The sequence below is a fragment of the Ammospiza caudacuta genome, chromosome 1 (assembly GCF_027887145.1).
Source record: "Ammospiza caudacuta isolate bAmmCau1 chromosome 1, bAmmCau1.pri, whole genome shotgun sequence".
NCBI lineage: Eukaryota > Metazoa > Chordata > Aves > Passeriformes > Passerellidae > Ammospiza > Ammospiza caudacuta.
The window spans coordinates 120,323,447-120,347,110 of NC_080593.1; the positions used below are offsets into that span (position 1 = coordinate 120,323,447).

At 37.6% G+C, this 23,664-nt stretch overlaps 1 protein-coding gene across 5 annotated transcripts in view; it reads left to right on the top strand.

Annotated features, from left to right (window-relative positions):
* The window catches only part of SGK3 (serum/glucocorticoid regulated kinase family member 3), a 55,442-nt gene that overhangs the window by 28,102 nt on the left and 3,676 nt on the right, over window positions 1-23,664 (top strand). For 4 of the 5 annotated variants that reach the window (XM_058816755.1, XM_058816674.1, XM_058816837.1 and 1 more), the window contains exons 2-14: window positions 666-871; window positions 5,640-5,723; window positions 7,613-7,685; window positions 10,479-10,554; window positions 16,263-16,350; window positions 18,224-18,273; window positions 19,320-19,377; window positions 20,157-20,240; window positions 20,338-20,469; window positions 21,657-21,769; window positions 21,967-22,003; window positions 22,116-22,202; window positions 23,037-23,132. In XM_058816755.1, the coding sequence (XP_058672738.1) occupies window positions 794-871; window positions 5,640-5,723; window positions 7,613-7,685; window positions 10,479-10,554; window positions 16,263-16,350; window positions 18,224-18,273; window positions 19,320-19,377; window positions 20,157-20,240; window positions 20,338-20,469; window positions 21,657-21,769; window positions 21,967-22,003; window positions 22,116-22,202; window positions 23,037-23,132 (1,056 nt within the window). In that variant the 5' untranslated portion in view covers window positions 666-793. Of the gene's footprint in view, window positions 1-665; window positions 872-5,639; window positions 5,724-7,612; window positions 7,686-10,478; window positions 10,555-16,262; window positions 16,351-18,223; window positions 18,274-19,319; window positions 19,378-20,156; window positions 20,241-20,337; window positions 20,470-21,656; window positions 21,770-21,966; window positions 22,004-22,115; window positions 22,203-23,036; window positions 23,133-23,664 lie in introns of those variants that run through there. The other variant, XM_058816976.1, reaches the window with a different exon arrangement.

The window sequence follows — 23,664 nt, forward strand, 5'->3', positions numbered from 1 at the left end:
TCTCACATTCTGCAAGGAAATTTAACTGTTCCACTGAAGGGAAAGGATGACCTTACACCCTGTGTTCTGCCAAACACAAAGTATGCCTGGTAAGGGGAAGGAGGGGCAGAGAAGGTAAATATTCAGACAGACACATGATGATGCCTGTGTCTCTCTCTAAAACTCACATGAAGAATTTGTTTTCCTCATGTCGTCTTTCATCTCTGATGTGACATTTAAATGCGCTCAGCATGTTCTGACAAATCTGAAGTGCCCTCTGGTAGAGATTCATGCAGTTGAAAACCTTTGGTATTGAAATAAATTGTTCTGAATGTAAAAGTTGGTGGCATTTCTCAGATGTCTGATACCAGGTTGTCATCTTCAATTATTTCTTCATGCCCTTTGTTCCTACAAAGTATTCTCTGCAGTGGGCCCAAATCTGTTTCAAGTATGTCTACACAGCTCAATGAGCTTTTGGATGTGCTTGTGTCTTTGGAGAATGTGAGTGATTTCAGTGAAACAACAAAGAACTACAAGCATGAAAGTTTACAAAATAGCCATGATTGTGGCTTTATATGTACATATTAATGTACATTTCCTGCCAGCAAAAGTTCTTGTCACACAGGTTTTCAACAATGTGAGTTAAGAGCTCCTGTACTTAAATTTTCCTTCTGTGTTCACTTTAGGATAACATGATGGAATTCAGATTTTCTCAACAAAAGCTGCAGATGTTGGACCAGTACCGTTGACGAGACCTCCTGACTGCAACACCCAGAGCAGGGTCCTGTGAGGAGTTTGTCACAAGAAGCACACAATGGATCTCAAAGAGAGCTGCCCAAGCGTTAGCATTCCCAGCTCTGATGAACACAGAGAGAAGAAAAAGAGATTTACTGTAAGTATGTAGGAGAGTAAGCACTGTGGGCCAAGGCATAGACTATTGGTGCCTAGCAGCTTTCTTCTCTTCTGCTGCTAAGCTTCGTATTATTTTCCATAGGTTTATGGAAATCAGTTTCCTTGCTCTTGTGAGCAGTGGCCATAGTCCGGTGTGAAAAGTTGTGAATATTTTAGTGTTTACCTGTATTGCTTTCTACATAAAGAACTTGCCTTTACAATTTTCTGCTGATTTTATCCCAAAATAGCTGCATTTGCTTGTATAAAATATTTAAGTATCCAAGTACAGGAAAAATATTCTGGTACCATTTTTGGCATTCTACATGATTTTTCATGAAGACATTTATTTTGTAAAGGGATAAAGTGTGAATTTGGTTCTTTGTGGGGGTTTGGTTTTTGTTTTAACATCCATTCTTTCACAGATATCCTATTATACTGTTGTAATTTTTTGTGTAAAATGAAAAAAGATATAAACCATCAAATTTTTTCGAAACCTTTTTTTCTGTCTTCCTTCCTGTTTCTGATTCTAATGCTTATGAGTTTTTTCCTATCCTGTTCCCATTTCCTTGTCATTTCTCTCCCTCTTCCTTTCTTTACCTTCTAGTTTGACTTTCTGGTTGTGAAGTCTTCCTATTGTGTGGGAAATTCGTTGCATTGCATAGTGAAAAATAAAGTAGTGTGGTATGGATTTTTGTTTGGCTTTTAAATAACCCTAAATGACAAGATCAAAATACTTCCCTTAGAAGGCTCAAACTGTTTCGTTGCTCTTGTGCAACTTCCTCTAAGATTTTTTTTTTTCATTGAGCGAGTTAGTCACTCTTCAGATGAGGAATGCAAACCCTGTGGAAACAATATGGAGTTGCTGAAGAATACAACAATACAGTGTTTTACTAGGAGTTATGCTGTCTCCTTCTCCTCTTCACCTCCTTTTTTTTGGAGAAGAACAGTGCTCTCTGATTCTGCAAGTGTGTCAGGATGTAGCTTGGGGAAGGAGTGTGCCAGTAAAGGGAACTTTAAACAAAAGAGAACTTTACTAATTCATTAAACCTCTGCATTCATGTGAAACTCAGGTGAGCAGAAAAACCTTTTTGAAAGTCTAATCTTGAGCAGAGCAGTTCTGTTTTGTTGCCTCAGTGCTGGCAGGTCTGCAGTTAAAATTTGCCAGTGTGGTACATTGAGCATGTACTAATGCTCTGGTGTCCAGGTCATTTTACCTGAAGGTCTGTGAGACAGCCTGGGCGGTGTACAGGCACTTTCTTGGGGCATGCTCTTGAGAAAGGAGTATGAAACATCAGAAATGGGGGGCAGAGAGAGAAGAGGGGAAGGAATCCAGCCTAGATTACACTGTGCAGAGGTACACTTTGTCCTGCTGTCTTCTGCTTTCTGTGCCAGGGAGTAATTAGCAGCTTGACAAGAAGTGCTTTCACAACCAGGCTTTCGAATATTATCACATATATTTTAGGATTTGGTAACAGAAGTGAGGGTCATACTAAACTTCATGGTAGAAACTGTGAATTCCATCATGTGTCAGTGCTGTTTCTGTGTCCCCTGTGCTGTAGCTGTGTGTAATGACAGGATCCCATCAGTACTTTGGCAGGGAGTGAGAAAGGGATACAGGGGGAAGCAGCTCATAGCAAATTTGTGGTAGGTATGACTTTCTGATAGCTATAGTAGTGCCATTTCTGTAAAGAGCAGTAAGAAGGGTTTTCACTTGGGGTGAGAAGAAAGGTCAGAGTGATAAAGGCTAGGAAGGATTTCAGGTGGCTGTATAGTCTTCACCTTACCATTGCTCATAGAGTGTTTCACTGCTGCTTCTGAGACTCTTCTAGAATCTTCCCGGTCTGAAGAGAAACTGATTTTCAGCTCAAACCTTTCAATGGCTCACTGAATGCTGGCATGGAAACAAGACAAGTGTGTGCAACTTAGCTTTTGCTAGCTCTGCTTTTTCCCCTCACACTCTGATAAAGCATTTTTAAAAACAATCATGTCTCTGAGCAGGCATCATTCTGATAATTAAAGGAGCTTTTCAGTTTTGTCTCTGGAAGTGAAATCCTCATACTTTCTGATCATTTTCATGATCTTTTATTGAATATTTTATTTGGTTTTGTTAAATACTGCATACTTGTGATATATTTACTACTACTTTTTTTTTCTTTTTTTCAAATGTTTACATGTTTGCAGTTTTTGGGTTCTGGCAGGGAAACTTTTTTGCTCCCATTTAATGCATGGCAACAGCCTCTGTGTAAATCCATAGAGGCTGATCCTCATTTTTCAAAAGATTCAGCATTCACTTTCTCCATAAAAGGAGTAAAGTATTTCCTTGTTTGGGACCATATCTAGCCTATATTAATTGCTTTCTGTCCTTGCTGCATATTAGGTCATTCTTTTGCCTGTTTTGACAAATAGCTTTGTTTTGGGTTTCTCACTTTTGTCCCTATGCTGTTTGATGTCTGAGGCTTAATTTTCTCTTCTGACCTGTTCTCATCTCCCTTTACACCCAGATCATATACAGGCTTATTAAAAAATCTCTTTCAAGGATGCTGTTTGTCTGATTAAATCTGAAAACTTTGTCTCAGACCTGTGATGTATAATATTTATCCCCAGCCCTGTGGAAATTAGGAGTTGTTTTTTTTTTTATTTATTTGTTGACAATAAATATTTTCCTTACTTTCTCAATGATTGCTCTGTCAAAATTGGAAAACAGTCTACCTTTTAATTTTTTTTTTATTTAATAAAAATCAAGCATTTAATCCAGGAGCAAGAGCTACCACAGACAGAGTTGAAGGCTTTTAATTTCAGTGACTTCTTTTGTGAAGAAATTCTACTGCATCCAGAAATAGCTGGATCCTGTCCTGTCTGTATCTAGGAAGACATTTTATGGTGATGTTTTTAGGAATTCTGTTCATTTTTCTTCCTTTTTATTTTTCTCAAAGCTTTGTGGTTTTTACCCACATACTATGAGTTGTGATGCATCATATGCATGTTTAAGGAGTTTTCTAAGACCAAATTTGGATTAGGAATAATTAGACTTGAAAAGGTTATTATCTAAGTAAGTCTACATTCTTCCTCCCCACCTTTCTACAAATAAGCATTGCACATCCCTCTAATCATTACACCATAGCTGAGAGTAGTAAGACAGCCCTGACATGTCATGGTTTTAATTTTTATCAGATTCTTAGTGGATATTGTGTGTTTTCTTACCACTCAGTGTGCCCATAACTGTTGGACTTGAAGCTGTTCCTCAGTTGGGGCGTGCAAGAGCTTTGTTGTGTGAACTGGATGACCTCATACAGGTTTTTCTATGCTCTCTTGTGTAAAAAATGTTGATTGTGTCATTGTTCTGCAGCTACTCTGAGAACAAAACTGTTTAAATTTAGCGGTTGCCAAGGAGGTGGATATCATCTCGTATCCTGAGTTCTGCTTGCCTGTGCACTCTGCTCTCTGTGCTTCTGCCCAGCTGCCTTGGCCCTCTGCTCAAGTGTGTTGGCATTGATGTGCCCTGCAGTCATGGGGAGCAGAGGTGTTTTGTGATGGAACACTGCTTGCAGGATTTGATTGCTGTATAAGTGACCCAGTTCACAAGGACAGTGCTCAAGTTTTGCAGCTGAAGCTTTTGCTGCCTACAGCGTAGGGAGGCTCTAGAGGGGGAGTGGGTTGGTTTTATGCTAACACTTGTTTAGCAGCATGAGGCAAAGTGGGTTTTCTTAGAAAGTCTCATCAGCATTCTGCTGGATGCTTCCATTCAGCTTCCTGTGCTCCCCAGGGCCAGGAACTGAGAACAGCTTATGTGAGCAGTTAGCAGAGCCTGACTGCAGCCCTCAGGCTGAGGAGCCGATGGTGGTGGCTGCCACTTGCACTGTGGGAGTTAGAGAGGGAGCCAAGGTGCTGCTGCAGGGCAGAATGGAGGCTGGGGCATTGGTCCAGTAGTCTGCACTGGGAATTAGCAGCACTCTGCACTCATTTCCTTGCTGTGCCCATCCTCCTCCCTGAAGGAATAGCTGAGCTCCTTCTGGAAGTACAAGAAAGTAGAGAAGTGAAGACAGCTATTGCCTGAGAGACAGGAGAAGCCTGCTGGACACACAGCTGCCAGCCAGGTTCGTGAATCCAGGGACTGACAATCTGTCTAGTTACTGAAGTCCTCTGTGGCATGGCCTTTGAAAGGCCTGAAGTGTGCAGTGGGTTCCAGCTATACCTCCCTTCATCACAGTGCTGTGTATTATGTTTAATAGGCTGTATTTCAGCCACAGCACCACTTCTTCCTCCCTGAACAATTGTGCCATCAGCCAGGGTTCTTCTGTATTCAAGGTGTTCAAATGAACAGTTATCTTCATACCTTCCATATGTACTTTCTCTTTAGGTTTTGGTGAAGGCAGTCTTCGGTAATTTTAAATGCTTTGCTTCTCTAGTATTCATCTTTATTATGAATTATTGAGTTGTTAACAAATTTCATATTAAATTTTAACAGACTATCTGATGGTCAGGTGCTCTTTTTGGATAGCAACTGATTTATGAAACTCCACTAAATCAATTTTGGTGTTAGTTTTCACTTACCTGGTGTTTAAAAAATTTTCTGCAAAGTATCAGATTCTTTTAGTTGTTCTTTTAATAATTTCTGTTGATGTCTGTGTGACTTAGCTATAAGAAATACATGGTTCGATAAGTGCATTTACACAATAAATTTAACAACCTGCCCTTACTTTCACCATGAGATTAAACCTGAGAAGTTTTACTAAGCTTTGTGGGCCATAACACTGTCCTTGTTCCTCCAGGTTTACAAAGTGTTGGTCTCTGTTGGCAGAAATGAGTGGTTTGTCTTTCGACGGTATGCGGAGTTTGATAAACTCTACAACACGGTAAGCAAAAAGCAAGTTATGAAATCATGCCAGAATAGCAGAGTAACACTTGCAGTGTTATGGTTTGAGTTAATCCTCTCTTGAGGAGTTTGAGTCAACATTTAATAACCATAGGAGTCTAATTAAAGAAGATGATGGAGTGGGTTTTTTAAACTTGGGTTTGTTTGAATTTCAGACTCAAAATCCACTTATTTGTCACGGTTTTTTATAGTTCCTTGGCATCATAGCTCAATGAAACTTGCAGCTTAGTTGTTGTCAAAACATATAAAATGTGCTTTTGTTCATGATACAAAACCCACAAAACAGCTAGATAGATGCATTCCTCCTAAGGAAGTGTTTTTCTTTGAAGTACTGAAAGCAATGACCAAATCCTTGTTTCTTAATAGAAATTTTGTAGTCAGTCATTGATGGCAGTTCACACCTGCAGTTTCAGAGCAGGTATGATTCTTTGCACAAAAAAATGTGGTCTGTGTTCCAAAAAAAAATAGCCCCCTTCAGCAACTAAGTATGGATTTCTTGTGTTTGTTGCTAGAAGAGGGTTTTTGTGTAGTGGGCAAGTGGGATAAATACTTGTTCAGATGTGAGTATGAGTTATGTGTACTGCGCCCATACTTTCCTGCAGTTTTTTGTGTTTAGAGACCACAATTTTTGCTTTAACAAAAGAGGAAATAATTCCCCTCTGATTCCCATACTAAAGTATTACCAGCTGCTTATTTGTGCCTTCCTTTCCACTGTCTCTCTGGGAGATAGTCAGGCCTTCTCTCTCCTGCCTCCCTGTGCATGGATTTGCATGTGGCAGTGGTCTTCAAACACAGGCTGTGAGCTTGGAAATGTTTGAGCTGAAATGCCCCCGGATTCCCCATGCTATGCTTTGCCTGCATCTTGCAGCGATAAACCTGTAAGGGATGTGAAAACAGAAAATCCTCCTTTCCTAGGGAATGTTGGTGATCCTGTTGCCGTGTTCTCTTGCCATTAGAATTGGCCTTGCTCTGCTGAAGTTTGTTCAGCCCTGGTCTCTCTAAAATGGGCAGAGGTGAGGTCCTGGGGAAGCATAACTAGGAGGACATTTACTCCAGTTTTTGTTCAGAAATTTGTACAATATATACACCAAAAAGATCTCGTGCTGCTAACTGAAAGAAATACTGGTGTTGCTAAGGGAAGAATTGCCAGCTACTGTATTAGAAAACTACTCTCTTAAAAAGGATGAGAGTAAAATTGTTCTTCTGGAGCACTTGAAGTAAATGTAGTTGAGGCTTGATTAGTGCCAGGTTTGGGGTTTTCTTAATATGCAATTCACTGTTGTTGTGTACGATCTTCTGGTCAGTTTATCAAGTGAAATAATAATTGAATTATCAAGTGCAGGATCCTAAAATAGACTGTTCATCTACTTGTAATTTTGATGTAGGGGTAGACCACCTGTGATTTCTAAAGCTTAAAGAATGTAATTTGGACAAAACCCAGATGCCTGTATCCCCTGTATCCCATCATAAACCTCATGCATAGAGCTCTGTGCAGGCAAGCAAATAAAAGAAAAACAAACCCAAAAGAGGTAAAGAATTGATGGAGGAAGGAAGAAAAACAAAAAGAACATTGAAATTTGGTTTTATAACCTGGGGCAAATAATTTTGCACTATTGCTCTAGTAGTCTGTAAAATGAAGATGAGATAGCCTTTGAATTTAAAAGGATATGCCTATTGCAAACAAACTGAGTACAGATTGTTCTGGGTATGTTTTTTTCCCCTTGTGTATGAGCAGAGGAAATGGCACAGCGGAGCAGAATTACTAATAATCAGGTGTTCAACCTGTTCATCAGAAAACAAACAAAGTGCAATTATTTCTAGGTACTTTAATGTCTAAGCACAATCCAATTTTATGTGTTTTGTTTTCAGCTAAAGAAGCAATTTCCCACCATGAACCTGAAGATTCCAGCTAAAAGAATATTTGGAGATAATTTTGATCCTGGTATGTCATCATCTTGTTATTCATTTTGTCAGTTTCTTTATATGAAAATTGATCTATTCCAGCCTACAAGAAGCTGTCTTAGATGAGTTTTGCAGCGGCCCTCAAAACAGTGACTAAAGCAAAGTTTAGTCATGCTTCAGTCAAGAGCAGGAACTAGCGTGGGTAGGTGTTTTACCTTGTGATTGTGAACGAGGCATTGCTTGGTCGCCCAGTGCCTCTCTTGCAGTGAAGGCTATAGCTCCTCCCAGCCCTCCCATATTCAGGATTCTCATTCTGAACTGTCACATGGGACCTCTCTCCTATAAAAGCAAAAGCCAAACCTCAAACTCTTCCTTAGCATTATGTGTAGTCCATTTTGAACTTTCTTTGTGTTACATGCCTCACATGTTCATTTTCCCTGGAAAATGAAATAACTCAAGGATTTATCTTTGAGGACTTTTGACCTCTCTGTATCTAAATGTGCTTCCATATACAGTTCAGGTGAAAACGAACTTCTTCTATAAGTGGAACAACAACAGGAAGCTTGTCTGATATGAACGTGATGTGTGTGACATACCAGTGATAGGTGGCCATTTAGCTTGCTCTGTACACAGTGAAATACAAATGAAAGTCACTTGAAAATTCCCTTGAAGTAACCTGGGTGGCACCATGGATGAATTAATAAGAAGGCAAATAGGAAGGCCAGGCCATTGCTCTGTGTGTTTGTACAATTCATTCAAGCCATTTTCACTTCAGGTTTTTCCCTTTGGACCCCTCCTGCCCTCCCCTGGCTTGCTGATGTGGTCGGACTGTAGTTTCATCTCCTCCTGCACCTGTTTCAACTGTTCATTTTCTCCTTTGCTGAGGAACAAATTGATCCAAAGCTGTTGAACTCTTAGGATGTGTATGTTTGGGTTTTTTAAAGTTCTGACAAACAAACCTAGTTTTTTGGCAGTTGCAGTTAATCATCTGGATCCTCATGTGAAGTACTGTTTTATTTTTTATTAGAATAATCAAATACAAGTATCCAAGCTCTGATGTTCTCTTCTGATAAAGATGTAAACGATTGCCAAAAGTTCTACATGTATTTTGTCTACAGGGACTTTTTGTTTAGTTCTGGTTCCTTTTCTCTGACCTTGGGATTCTCAGAGGTGGCTGAAGACCAGAGAATGCCATGCAGTCTGGTTTGCTGTACAGGCAAATATGCAGGTGGATTTCTTGGAGCCAAATTTAGGAAACTGAAGTTTTAAAGGGGGAAAAAACCTCAACTAAAACTTTATTAAAATTATATATGTAAAACAAAGTCCTCAAACTTGTTTCAAATTTCCGTGAACTACGCTGAAATCCTTGAAGCATGAGAAACCAAATAGTTCTCAAGATGTTTCTTGCTGGGAGGCAGGGTGGAGATGGAGCCATGATGCTTATGTAAATAATTCTTTTTCTTAACACTGATTTATTGAAGCTTTGATGTAATGTTTCTGCTGGCTCCTGAAACAAGCTACATATTTTACAAATATTGAAAAGGTATTTTACTTCTGTAATCCATCCATGGGTATGCAGCATTGTACTATTGCATTGAAATACAGCAGAGTGAGACCTTTACATCCTTTTACCCAAAACTACCAAAAATACTGTCATTTAAATTGTCATTTAAATGCTTCAATTTTATTGGCACTTAGGTTATTTTAAAATTAATCTTGTTTTAACTTGAAAAAAATGGAACAGAAACTAATCAGAATATAGAACCTGAAAATTTCAGATGTTACAGGTGTTTTATCTTCACCAGCATGGATAGCCCTGTAGGCTTAGAGTGACTGATGACACTGTACATCTGCCACACTGAAACTGCTGATGTTTTTCACTCCCATAATATCTGTATGCAAATTTATTTTTCTGTTAGATGTCAGTAATTTGTCAGTAATTAAATACCCTAGGAAGGGTTCAGGGATTATATCCCTGAAAAATATGGACATTTTTCTTAAAATTTTAAGTACAGCTGTTAATTAAAACTTAAAATTTTAATAATTGTCAGTAATCTGGATATAACAGTCATTGAAATGCCTTAAAAGTTAGTGCTGGAGTGAAATATTCTTTTTTCCATACAAATTTTTGTTGATATGAGTGAATGAAGGATAGGATTATTCCATTTTACGCTTTATTTTATGTTAGAACTCAATTTCTATTCCAAATCCTTTATGTGTCTTTCCATGTTACTACAGAATAGTTACATGTCTTAAGCTTTAGACAAGGGAAGGGATTCTGAGGATTATCTTTTTTTAATGTTGGAGATGATGTCCAAAATCTAAAGGAAAGTATTTTATTTTGTTATCTTCGATGGCTTTATCTGAGTGCCTGCTGGCAGGATGAATTGTGCAATTTTCCCCCTGCCATACATATATTATGGAAATATGCTGCTTGGTGGGACTGTTCATGTAAAAACTTGACTTGTGTAACTGATGGCAGGTTTTGCCTGTGGCTTCTTGGGGTTTTTGTTTCTGTGGAATCAGGTGCTGTAGGGCTCACCCGTGCAGCCTTCACTGCAGTTACACATTGTTCTAGGGTGGCACTTCTAATCCACCTGGCTTTCAACATTTTTAAGTTGCGTTACAGAGACGCTGAAATTTATTCTCTCAGCTCAGTTGAATGTTTAAAGCTTGCAGTTTTCACATGTAGAACCAATCCTGTTCTAAATTAGTCATGGGCCAGTCTCCTTTTAACTGCTGTTTTAAATCCTAAAAAACCTGAGTAAGAAAATAAGCTGACTGATGATTCTAATAAGCTGACTGATGATTCTAATAAATCTGTTTTTTTCAGATTTTATTAAGCAGAGAAGAGCAGGACTGAATGAATTCATTCAAAATTTAGTTAGACAGCCAGAGCTATGCAACCAGTAAGTAGTTTCATTTCTGTTTTATAAGGGCTATTGAAAAGACATGAGATGAAAAGATACGTTAAATACAAAATTGCAAATTAGTATTTAACCAGAAAATGTATTTTACCTGTTCAGAGCTCTTCAGTATAAAAAAAACACTATATATGGCCATCCATTCAGGAAAAATCTACAGACTGAGGAGTAGGAAAGTGTTTTTGTTTTCTGAAAAGCAACCTACAGATCAATTTGCCGGCGATTAACTGATCTTAATTCCAGGGGTGGAGATTCCACTGTACACTGCTGCTGTGCTGGGCAGGTGTTTGTTTTGCTAGTGGCTGTACTGTTTGAGAGCCCTGCTGTCACCTGCTGCTGTGTTGCTGGCAGTCAGTCACTGCCTGCGTCCTTTTCTTGTTAAGGGCAGTTCATGTTTAAAGCACGGTAACCAAGTGCCTTAATTGGCTTCCTGAGGTGGTTTGGGACAGCCAAGCTGAGCTGCCTAAAGGAAATGATGGATAAACTTGTGCCTAAACTCTTCCCAGCAGGATAAGCTTGTACCTAAACTCTTCCCAGCAGAGGAACTGCAGGTGTGTTCACCACTACCAGTGGTGAATGGAAGGTGGTGCTAGGACAGAGTCAGCTCCAGTTAAATCTGGAGAGCAGCACTTTGTGCATGAACTCACTGCAGGGCAAACAGGCACGTTCTTTCAGTCCAAAGCTGTAATCAGTTTCAGCTAAGTCCATGCAGCTTTCTAGATTTCCTGAACTGGTAAAATGGTAAAGCTCTATGCTTAGCTTTAGTGTTGAGGAAATGTCTTTAATAAATACGCTTTGTTTAATTAGCCTATTTGTACAGCCTGTGAAATTGCCTATTTCCCACAGGAAAAAAGTAACTCTAACAGAATGTCACTGCAGTTTGCAGCATGCAGTCAGATTTTCTTTTTTCACAACAAATGAACTATTTAATGTCCTGTCAACCTGAAATATGCACTTTCTTTCCTTTCTAGAAAAATAAAAATAGGAGCACTTTAAATATACTTCCTTTGATTAGTGAAAAAATAATTAGTAACAAAGTCTTTATGGAAGGATACCTTTCCACCAGAGCAAACACTATGAGGTTTTTGTTCATGGTACTATTCTTTGGGAAATAATAAAAAGCACTTTAATATAACAAATTACTGAAAATCAATCTGTTTTTTTTCATTGGGAAAGGATACTGGTTTATTTAGGCCAGTCTCCTCCTCTGGCTCTCAGTATATCCAACTACCAAATATTTTTGTTTCAAAACATACAATATTTTTTCTCCAGAGGTAAAATGGTACTTTTGTTTTTGTCATGGACAGAATAAAATGGTGTGCTTAAAAAAAGAAAAAGTCATCAAACCTCAAATCCACCTGCCTTCCTAAATTTTTGTGAGCTTTTAAAATTGTTTGATGCTTGAATGTGACTGTAGAAGAACCAATATTCTTTAATATGGCACTTAACTTGCCTGATCCATTAAACTAACTTTAACTAGGGTTAAGAAATAGGCCTGATAGTGTTTGGTGCTGATGAATGTGTTCAATAATAAGCTTATTAAACAGAGTTCTACAATAAAAACAGTAAATAGAGACCAAAGTTTGTCTTTTACTATTCTCCTCTACCCCACCCTTAAAGAAATACTGCATTAAGCAGGAGAAAAAGCTGTACACCGCTTTTAATCCACAGTTCAGTGCAAAAGCATTTAATTTTGTAGTAATTTCTGTGTTGTTTCTCTTTTAATCACTGCAAGGTGATTGTTTTTCTGAAGTGACTTTTTACTTTTTGCAGTGTTGCATTGCAACAAATCATATTTATAATTATGTAATCTGTCACCTTTTCTGTTGTGCCAGTGAATGTTGTTATAGAAGAAATACCAAATCTTTGATCTTGGTTCTTGGAATTTTTAATAAAATCTGATGGAAGCTACTCAAGCGATTTGTGGTGACTGAGTCTTCACAGTTAGTCCATCCTTGCTTTCTTAGTTTTGCTTTAATGTGCTAATTAAATTTGAAACTAGGTCAAAAAACTTATGTAAAGTTAGTGATGTGCAAAGAAGACTTAGTGGGTTGTGTATCCTCACAGAACCATTAGGAAATTCACCTTCCATGGCATCTTTTAAGCATTAAAACTAATGTCAGCATGTCATATATTTTAAGTCCTGCTTAGGAGAATTGTTTCACTAAAAGCTTAAGGATGATTCAGTATGTTCTCATTTCTAAGGATGGGAAGGCACCTGAACATCTGAAGTGAAAAGCAAAAATGTCAGATTCAGTGTGTCCAAGATGGTCATATTTACATTATTCTTTGAAACATGCAGCACTGTGTTCTTATTTTGCATCAGTGGATTTTTTTTTCCTTGGGTCTGACACATTTCTTGAATATTGTATCAAAGCCAGACCTTTTTGCTCAATAAAAAATGCAAGAAAAGCCTAAGGTGAATTGGAGTGCTTAGAGACAGACCCTGTGACAGTTTTTCCTGCAGTCACTGCCAGGTAGAATACAGGGTGAGATCACTGGCTTAGTCCAGATTGGGAATTAAGATGGGCTTCAAGCTGCATTGCCTCAAATTTACTGTGATAGACAGCTTGCTCTCACAGGTGGAATGCAGATGTTCCAAGAAAAGGTGGGGATAGAAAGGGCAGAAAGGATAGAGGCCTGACAATGTGTCCCCCTCGCTGACTGCTGTCCTTAATAGGAGCTGGGAGTTTGTTCCTAGTGAGCACTGGGAGCCTCCCTAAAACACTGCACAGCTCCTGCAAGTGGGCTGCTCACCCCCTCAAATGTAGGCCTTCACTGAAGTATTAATGCATTTAATTGCTGTCTATCAGAACATGTCCAAAGAAAACCTGTTTGAAAAACTGTATAATAGAGGATGCATTAAAGATATAATGCAGTTATTTTTAAATAGTCCAAAGTAGCTCTTTAATGAGAATGAGAACATTTGCATAACACTTGGAGAACTCAAGGATGACAATACTCTGCAACCTGTGGGGAAATGAGTTATCGGTTCTTTAAGTGAGAAGCAGGGTCTGAATGTGTTCCTTAGAAGAAAATCAGTCACAGTTTTTCTCTGATTTCAAAATCTGATGAATATAAAAGTAAATGTGAAACCCCTGAATTGTAGAATCTTGCAGTCCATGCTGGGGAAAGCAAACTTTGCACTATGTTACTGTCGTCTTTTAAAGTGTTACTGTGCTTTATTGTATTAGGGCTTTTTGAACCTTGCTTTCTGAAAGAAAGGTAAAAGTGGTTTACTTTTTAAGAAAATTTGGTAAGAAGAGGGAGGAGTTGGACACTGTTACTTAAATACAGTGTGTCTTAAATGTTAAGTTTCTGGTCAGTGGCTATTAATTTTACCGATTTGCTTCAAAATTTGTGTGACCTTTTGGGTTTGTTCATATTTCTGCGTGCATCCAAAATTTTTGTGTGGTATTATATTGTTTTTGCAGGAAAACTAATGCAGAATGACTATTACATAAGCAACAGTATTAAGCAGAGCTTGACATTCTTTTGTGTGTTTCAGAGATAATCCACAAAATAAATTTATTCAGTCAATCATAAAAATCCAGACAAAACCAACTTTTGCTGGTAGTATATGTACAATGTATACTGAGTATCCCTTTTGAAGTGGTTTTCTCAACCCTTTTGATTTCATAGGTGAGGTTATTTTAGGAATAGTTTCCATGTATTCTTAATACATTGAGTTAATCTGTGTGAGTTAATAGCATAAAAGTCATATCAATCTGTATAGCATTTTGCATAACATGCTGCAGTCTTGCCTAAGAAAATGGTACATAATTTTTTAAAATTTTTAATCAGTAGTTCTTTGCAGTGCTTTTTGAATTGCAAACGTGAACACTGTAACATCAGTTACAATTCTGGCTGTTGTGGAGTTGTGGGATACCCTGCAACTGTACAGCAGCCTTTTCCTGTGAATTGATATTTTTATGTTTTTCCTGCTGTGAATTCAGTCATGAACAAAGTTACTATAGTAACTATTTGGATGTATGACAACATGGTCTATTTAATCAGCCAGTTGTCCAGAATAATTAATACCGAAAGGTAATAAAGGTCTGTTTCTGTTTTTCTCTCTTGTGAAAAGCATTAACCATAACTTTTTATTCTTGATTTTATGATATCCAAATGTTCTGAAATTTAAATTGTTGTGTCATTGTTGCACCAATATTACTACAGTGTTTTTTTGTCTTTTTTTGTCACTGTGATTTTTGTCTTCCTGGCCTCAGGATACAAGAGAGATGCTGAAATAGATCAGAATTTGGAGCTCATATAAAATGGGAAGTATTAAACTGAAATAATGATGGGAAATTATGTGAACAGTCTTGTTGCTGTGCTTTAAACATGAAAGGCTGAAGGTAACTGAAACATATTTCAAATAGGACTTAGGAACACAGAATGTAGGTGATGAAAACTGGGAGGCTCAGATAGCCTAGGATATGAGGTAGGTTCAGTAGTGCTGACAGGAAATCACAGGAGCTGGAGAAGTGTCAGAAACTGCTCATCTCTTACTTCTGATCCTCACTGATCAGATGGAGGGTGAATGGATTGAAAATAGGGAGCACATTTGTTTCTTACTTAAAATTACCCTATTTTATATATTCTAGGGACAGATTAAAAGAGCAGCTCCATAGTAAGCTAGTGCCTTTATTGTACTGAATGGCCCATCTGGAGTTTCCTATCAGTGACTGCCCTGAGTCCTTCTCAAACAACTTTGTCTCTGAAATGCAGGAAAGATTTATTCCTTGATAAGAAGGTTGCCTTTTAGTGAACTGAAGGAACTTGAAAGATTCAAATGATCTCTTGAAGTGATTTATACAGGATATACACAATACCCATCTTTTTAGGAATTAATTTTTCCTCAGTTGTATTTCAATATTCTTGCACTGTGCTATGGTTCAGTAAGTTCATTCTTTTGATCTGTTGGACAAGCCTTTCTTTCTGGAAGAAGAAATTTTTGGAATTCTCTTACTCCCCACCTTTCTCTTAGTCCCTGTCCCCAGCCCCACCAAGACAGAGCTTGAAAATGCTGCTGAAGATAAAATGCATCTCTTTAGGTACTGTGGGAGGTCTGTCACTAATTCCTGAAGCAGTTGTGTCCTGCAGCTGATTGAAAGGATTTCTGAACACTGTTTTGACAGTGTCCAGCCAGAAGGAATTCTGAATACAGGATCACCATCTTCTGCTTTAAAGTGAATGGGGAGAGGAACGTTACTGCTATGTATCTCTTGGAACACATGTCTTCCCTTGGGATACAGACGAAGTATTTCATTCCCTGTTGTATTGGACAATTCAGTTCATTTTAGAAAGCAAAAATTTAAACTCTTTGGTTTTTGGGAAGAAAGTTGGTTTCTTGGTGTCTGCTAGCCAGTTAGAACTCATGCTTTCTTCTGATAATTATCTTTAAATGCAGTTCTGCAGGGTTTCCTTCTGAAGTCTTTATATACATATACTTTAACATGTCAGGTTTTTGCAAGTGAAAAGGTTTGTGCTGTATAACACACTTGGCAGTTGAATTATGTTGCTGTAAAACAAAGTATTGCTTGTACACAGTTCTTAATTACCAGAACTTAAATATAAAACTTAATGATGAGTAACTCCTCTGTATGCTGCTGTTCAGTCCTATGCTCTGTGTTTATGGCTGAAAATCATGCAGATTATTGATGTGCTAATGAAGTTAACTGTGTTTCTAGCCCAGATGTCAGAGCATTTCTTCAGATGGATAACCCAAAACACCAGTCAGATCCATCTGAGGATGAAGATGAAAGGAGCAGTCGGAAGGTAATAAAACAGAAGTAGAACAGTCTTCTAAATTTTAGCTACTTGAGGGCAATCTTCTTAGCTATATTATTTACTGAAAACTGCTGGTACACTTTGCAATAAATCCCCTCCCTGTTCTTTTAAACAACTCAGTTCCACTGTGGGCTGTAAGCTATTTTTCTGTCAGGTGTGAACTGCAGAGAGGAGTAAAAGTGATTGCTGGCTTTGTCTTGCTTTCCCCCCTTACTATATGGGTTAAAGAAACACTGCTTTAGTCATAGCTTAGCTGCCAGAGTTTTTGCAGTCTGTTCAAAAGCTCTTGCTAAGAACATCTGGCAAGGAGAAGGGGAGATTGAATGTTTAATTGTCTTTTTGTTTGCTTGTGTGTTCTTCTTTTTTAAAGATGGGGAGAAATAGAATTCTCTTAGGGGGAAAAAATGCAATCTTTCTAAAATTCACTTAGGAGGAAGGATGGATTTAATTTCATTTCATTTCATATATAACACTGTGTGAGGTCTTTTTTGTTTCTTTTGTCAAGAAAGCCACTATATAGCTGGATATATTCTCTGAAAATTAGTTTGCAGCCTCCAGAAACAGTGCTGTTTGAAAAAAGGAGTATTTCTAGGAAGGCAGAAGTGCCATATTAAGCTTGTCCTCTCTATTACTTACTACTTGGCATAAAGATGTGATATTAGCACTTCTTTTCTTATTCAGCCCCTGTTAAAGATTTAAGATTTGTTTCAGTTTGTTTGTGATCCATGGGAGATTTAGTGTGTTCTGAAAGTTTCATTTTAAAGTCACTAGTTTAAGATACCAGTTTCCTCCTCCTGTGAAAGGTATTTTAAGTAATGTGGAATGATATAAACCATCTCTGGAAAATTAATGATGTGTTGGCCTACAACAAATTCCAAAAAGAGAGCCACTGCATAATGGCCTGGACCCCATATTTTTGGTGGAAAATTCACCTTATGTTTACTGTAAATGATGAAGCCAAACAACAAGAAACAAAAAAAAAGCCTTAAAAATAAAAAGTCTTTTTTACAGTAGCTCTTTCAAAACCCTCCAGCACCACTGGCTCATTTCAGTCAGTAGTGGCATCCAGTGCTGCTGTCAGACCATTTTCCACTTCTGAAGTACTGCTTTGTGCTGCCTGGCAGCCTGTCCCCAGGTAACTTGTATTTGTGTGCAGTTTATTCTTCTCTGATGAATTCCAGAATCACAATGAGAGTAAAAATACCACTTTTCTAAATCAAAAACAAAATGGAGAAAACCACCTAAATGACAGTGGCTTCCTCTGCTCCCTGTAATTTACAAATTCTGCCTGGGTGTGTACCAGTAGGATTCATGGAATTCCAGGAATTGAGTTATTTAACCTTTAATGTCAGGATAGAAAAGGTTGGTAATGTTTTTGTTGGGGTTGAAAGAATGTTCACTTCCATGTTTTTAAAAGCACTGTGTCTTTCATTAATTACTCTTAAGTAAACAGTGTGGGTTTAAAATTATTGTATTAGTAAGATCTTGAAGAATTTGGATTAAAAGGTAGGAAATATGTTAATGAAGCAAGTACAGAAAGGGTTAAGTTCTGAATGAGGAACAAGCTGTTTATTGAAATACCCTTCAATATTTATTTCTGATCTTTTCCTCTCTGAATGAACACAGATATTTTATTACCTTCATCTTGGAACAGGATGTGTGTAGAAAGAATTTGTGACAAGGTGATGATGGCCAGGTATTTCAGTTCCCAATCTAGATGTTAGATCTCTTTAAAATTTTAATGTAACAAGTGTAAAGTATGGATTGAGCAGATCAGTAGAGCATTTTGAAACTAGGATTGGTTGAAAGATAAGAGAAAAGAAAAAGTATTACAAGTATACCTCTTTGTTTCTCCCAACAGTTAAATTCTACCTCACAGAATATCAACCTGGGACCATCTGGAAATCCTCAGTAGGTTTCAATTAAATTGAATTTAATGTAATTCAATTTAATGTAAATTTAAAACTTAATTAAATGGGATTAAAATTAATTTGAAAACCTGTAAAGTTAGACTGACCTGGGGAGTGGCCCCACAGCTTCTGAAAACAAGTTTGGTTTATTGCATGCCAAAGGAGCAGCTTGCCTCGTTGGTGCTATGACCCAGTTACTGCACTGGTAACTTGTGTCTCTGTTTGGTGTTTTCTGCAGAGTTTCTGTTCTCAGTTCTGTGTGAATCTGCTTTTCTCCTCTGGGAGATGACTGTTATTTTGGTTTTGCTTTCCTCACAGATTTGTTCTGGGCTAGCAGGAGGAAGTGGTTAATAGATTGCAGTAAGAAATGAAATACAAGAGTCCTTCCCTTCGGGGGCAATAAATAAGCGAGGTGTATGGTGATGTAACTTGTTTTGCAATTTGAAAACACAGATAATTGTTTTGCTGACAGAATTGTATTCAGGAAAGAGTAAGGGAATCCTGGGAAAAACTGAAAGGAGTGGTGATGTGGGAAATGGAAAAACTGAGAGCGAATTCATGCAAACACCAAGAGGCAGGTGTTAGGACCTCCCTCCTCTTACTGAAATTTAAAACAAGGGAGGATTTGGTGGAGAGAAGAAAGGAACAAATAAGAGGGAACAGATAACAAACTTGGTCCTTCCTTTCCTCATGTAAGCTTTAGAATCCATTTGGACCACTGGAAATAAGCTCCAGGAGACATCATGGGGAAATTGAGACTTAAAAATTATGAAAAACTAGACCATGGAGAATGAAAGAATGGTCTTACCTTTCATTTACATCAAAAGGTTAAACTTAGTAAATAAAATAAACTCAGAGGATGCAACTTGAACACTTTCCCTAGAGGAAAATAGAATTGCAAAATGAAGAGTTGTGTCTGAGGACAGGTCTGCAGAAGCAGTGCTGGGTGGAACAAAGAAAAGGAGGGTGCTGCACTACACTGCTGTACAGCTATAAGGATTGTCATTTCTACCCAGATGACCTGTCTCCTTCCTAAATATCTTTCAGTGCTAAACCAACAGACTTTGATTTCCTGAAAGTTATTGGGAAAGGCAGCTTTGGCAAGGTGAGCTTTTATTCCTGTGTCTTATGGTGGTGCAAGGATGCTCTCTGGTTTCTCATGCACAGTGACTTGGCCAGAGGTTCCAGAAGTGGTGTTGCTCTAGGGTGGCCCATAAACTGTTCTGTAGGGTCCTCATTGCTGATGATTTGTGGCCCTGCCATTTTTTCCCTGCTGCCTCAGCCACTTGTTGGGACTCAAAAAAGGGAGATTTTCCCTTTCTCATTAGGGGTAGTTGGGATCCTCTGTTTCCCCCAGGGAGGAAGGGAGGTACTCCTCTGCTTATGCAGCAGCTGGAGTACAAATTGTGCTTTTCCTCTTGTTGTCAGGGACTATTTTGTGAAACCTCTGATTCTGTGGAGCAGTGTGAGCAACAGCACATTGAAAAGTGACTTAAGTATTGATATTTTACAAAGATGCCAAGAAAAATCCCTTTTGAAATCTTCATTTCCAAATTATTTTTTGTGTTGTGGTTTTTCATTCCATTATCTTTGCAATTTATCCCCAAAAAGCTGAAATTAATTTTGATAGAGATTTAGCAGGTCATGGAAAACAAATGTTACAATTAAATCTTTCATGATACCACGGTTGTGATCAGTTTTTACTGAACTGTAAGCTTACTCTATTGGCAACTACATTGCTGACTGACTGTATTAAAAGCAAAGAAACTGTATTGTGAAAAAAATAGCATGAACCCCTTCCAGTTAGGCCAAAATGACAAAATATTACCCATAGTATGTGAACTGCAACAATCAAATTTCTTCCTTTTCTTTTGAATTTCACAGGTTCTTCTTGCAAAACGAAAACTGGATGGGAAATACTACGCTGTCAAAGTGTTACAGAAAAAAATTGTTCTCAATAGGAAAGAGGTTAAGAGAAATAGTCTTTTTTCCACCCACCTCCCTTGTTTTTTCCCTTAATTACAAAATCATTCCTGTTTACTTATTGATCTCTTACTTCTTGCAGCAAAAACATATTATGGCTGAACGTAATGTGCTTTTGAAAAATGTGAAACATCCATTTTTGGTTGGACTACATTACTCATTCCAAACAACAGAAAAGCTTTACTTTGTCCTGGATTTTGTTAATGGAGGAGAGGTATATGGTGGTTTTGTTTGCATTGTAGTCTGTCTATTCTGCTAATTCTAGGTGGGAGGAGTGAAGTGATTCTTTACAATGGGCTGTGATCCACATTCTCCCAATTTTGAAAATTCTATTGTAATCTGCTGTTGCTACAGACTTCTGTAGCTATTTGAACCCTGTTCCTGTTTTATTGACAACTTCAATCCAAATTTATTCATGCTTCTCAGATACAAATACTGTATTTTACAGTTACATAAAATTACTTTAATTATAAATTAATCTTATGTTTACATTTTTCACCATGGAACACTGGCTTCCTCTTGCATGTGCATTAACTGAGATGCTGATATTTCAAAAAGGGAAGAAAGGAAACTGACAGCTGAATTTATTATATTGTGTCAGAGTTGGAACAAGATGGGCATTTCTCTTGTCTAATATACCTTAATTAGACTGTATTATGGTTTGCCCTGAATTGTGGTCAGAACTTAGTTTTGTATTGTTTCAGGCAAACTAAAATAGAGTTCAAAGCATCTTTCAAATTTGAATGGAAAGCTAGGGTGGCTGGGGTGGCTTTTTATTTTTCCTGAACTTTGTAGGCAGAAACCAGAAAACTTCATTTTTCTTTAAGTCTTTACTAGTGAAGTTTGTATTATAGTTGAATCTGTATGTTTATGATTTCATATTTGTCTAGACTTCTGTATCTTCTCAAATTATTTGCAGCTAGACAATTCTCTGTAGTGGAGAGCTTGGAATATACATCTCACACAATGATCTACATCTAGGTTATTTCAGAATACAGTTCTATAAATAATTATGCAGATCTTTGAATACACACATTTTCAGAAATGAAAGATGACTTACTTGACACCAGGTTATATATTCTCCTTGGAGGCAATCTTGCATGATTTAGTCTTACCAACTTCTATTCACAGCTTAGTGATTTACTCTAGCTCCTTTTGCCTAGTCCTGGTTTTAAGGGAATGTGTTTGAGTTACCTATCCATCTGAGCCACAAAAGAGAAGCAGGGAAGAGAGTAAAGTAATGACTATGTCATGCAAAAAAACCAATTCTATTTCATTGTGCTTAAAAAAAAAAAAAAAGTGGACAGCAAAATAAATTACTCTTCTCTGTAAAATTACATGTTATTAACCTGACTTGTTTTGTCTGTGTAATGTTCTTATTTCCTATTTGCATATTTACAGCTGTTCTTTCACTTACAAAGAGAACGTTCCTTTCCTGAGCACAGAGCCAGATTTTATGCTGCTGAAATAGCCAGTGCACTGGGCTACTTACACTCCATAAATATAGTCTACAGGTAAGTTTCTGAAAAGTACCCTTGTCCTGCTGAAATTCGAAATAGGACAAATTACCAAATTAAAATCATCTTACAGGAAACCTGAACATAACACTTTCATAAAAACTTCAAGCTTTCAGCTAAAGAGTAATAAAACCCCTTGCCTCTGAAGCACTTGTGACTGCTGTTTTGGTTTACTACCTTTTCTTTTTTAATAGGGATTTAAAACCAGAAAACATTCTCCTAGATTCACTAGTAAGTATGCAAGATTATTTCTGTTTTCTGTGTTCTCTCACAAAATTGACACTTCTGTGTACTCACATGTTGAGCATGTTCTCTTTTTAACTTATCACTCTTTCTTAAACAGGGTCATGTTGTCTTGACAGACTTTGGACTTTGTAAAGAAGGGATTGCAACTTCTGATACCACTGCAACGTTCTGTGGGACCCCAGAAGTATGTTGACAGCTTTCATGGGTTTTTTATCAGCAATTAATGACTGTTGATCACTATTAATATTCATGTAGCTGGAAGGTCAGATACTGTGTTTTGTACTGCTGGGAGGTTTGCATTCTTTGAACAAGATGAAACCAGCCCAAAGACAAGCTCTCTATGCATCTATTAATTGTTCTTCTTACTAATATGCAGTGTCTGCTGCTTGCTACCCACATGGCCTTAACTCATCTCTTCCTTTCTCTGTTTTTCCACCCTTTTTGAAATACTGTTTTCTTCCATGTCTCCTAACTGCTGGGTAGACACAAAACCATTAGCTTGTCTAACAGCTGCTACAGATTTGTCAGTATGAATCTACTTACCATATCCTGCCATTGATTCTTAGTAAGTTTATAGGGAATTAATCTGTGCCTCAATCAAATTGTTGCATATGCAAAAAACTTTGAACTTCCTGACTGAGTTATTGGACTCTGTTTTTTTACTGGGAAAACTGCACTGGAAAACTCAGAATGTAGAAGGCTTGAACACGTATGAGGGATTCACCAAACAGAAGATTGGTAACAGAAACTTTGGTAACTTGATAAACATATTTTAAATTACAGGAAAGACCTTTGAATACAGTGAAAGATGAGTGAGGTGTAGTATTTAGCTGAAACATTTGATTGTTAGGAAGCAACTTTTCTTGAAAGTGTTTACTGTGAGGTGTAGTATTTAGCTGAAACATTTGATTGTTAGGAAGCAACTTTTCTTGAAAGTGTTTACTGTGAAGTGACTAAACTGTAGGTTTTATCCATGCTAGTCTAATTCTCTAAAGAACTTTTTTTTTATTCATTTCAGTATCTTGCACCAGAAGTCATTAAAAAGCAGCCCTATGACAACACAGTAGACTGGTGGTGCCTTGGTGCAGTTCTTTATGAAATGCTTTATGGGCTGGTATGTACCTGATATGTAAAGGTTGTTTTCCTCCCCTCTCCCCTTTTATTTGAAGTAACGTTTGAGTGTTGTTAAAGATGTTAACTTTTTCATAATATTGAAATACTCCATTTAAGGAGATTAACAGATTGTCTTGTACTTACATAGCACTTATTTTTCTCTTTTGGATTTTACATTGCCCCCTGGTATCTGATAGTTCATGGAAAAGCAAAATCGGAGACATCAGCAAAATCAGTAGTGATCACTTTGAGGGACTGTGAGAGTAAACTGAATCAACAGTGATAATACACAAAAAACCCCAAAACAACTTATAAGTAAAATTTTGTCAAATATTGCAATAAATAAAATTAAAATACTTTTCTTTTACTTAGGTATCCCAGGTTTTCTCCTAGCTTTTGACAGCATTAGAATAAAAAAATATTACTACACTTCTTCTAGTCATATGTAATTACTCCAGTAAGAATCTGTTCTTCTACTTCTCTTGAGTTCTGTCTCTTCCCATAGGACCTTAAATAGGGAGATGGATTTGTTT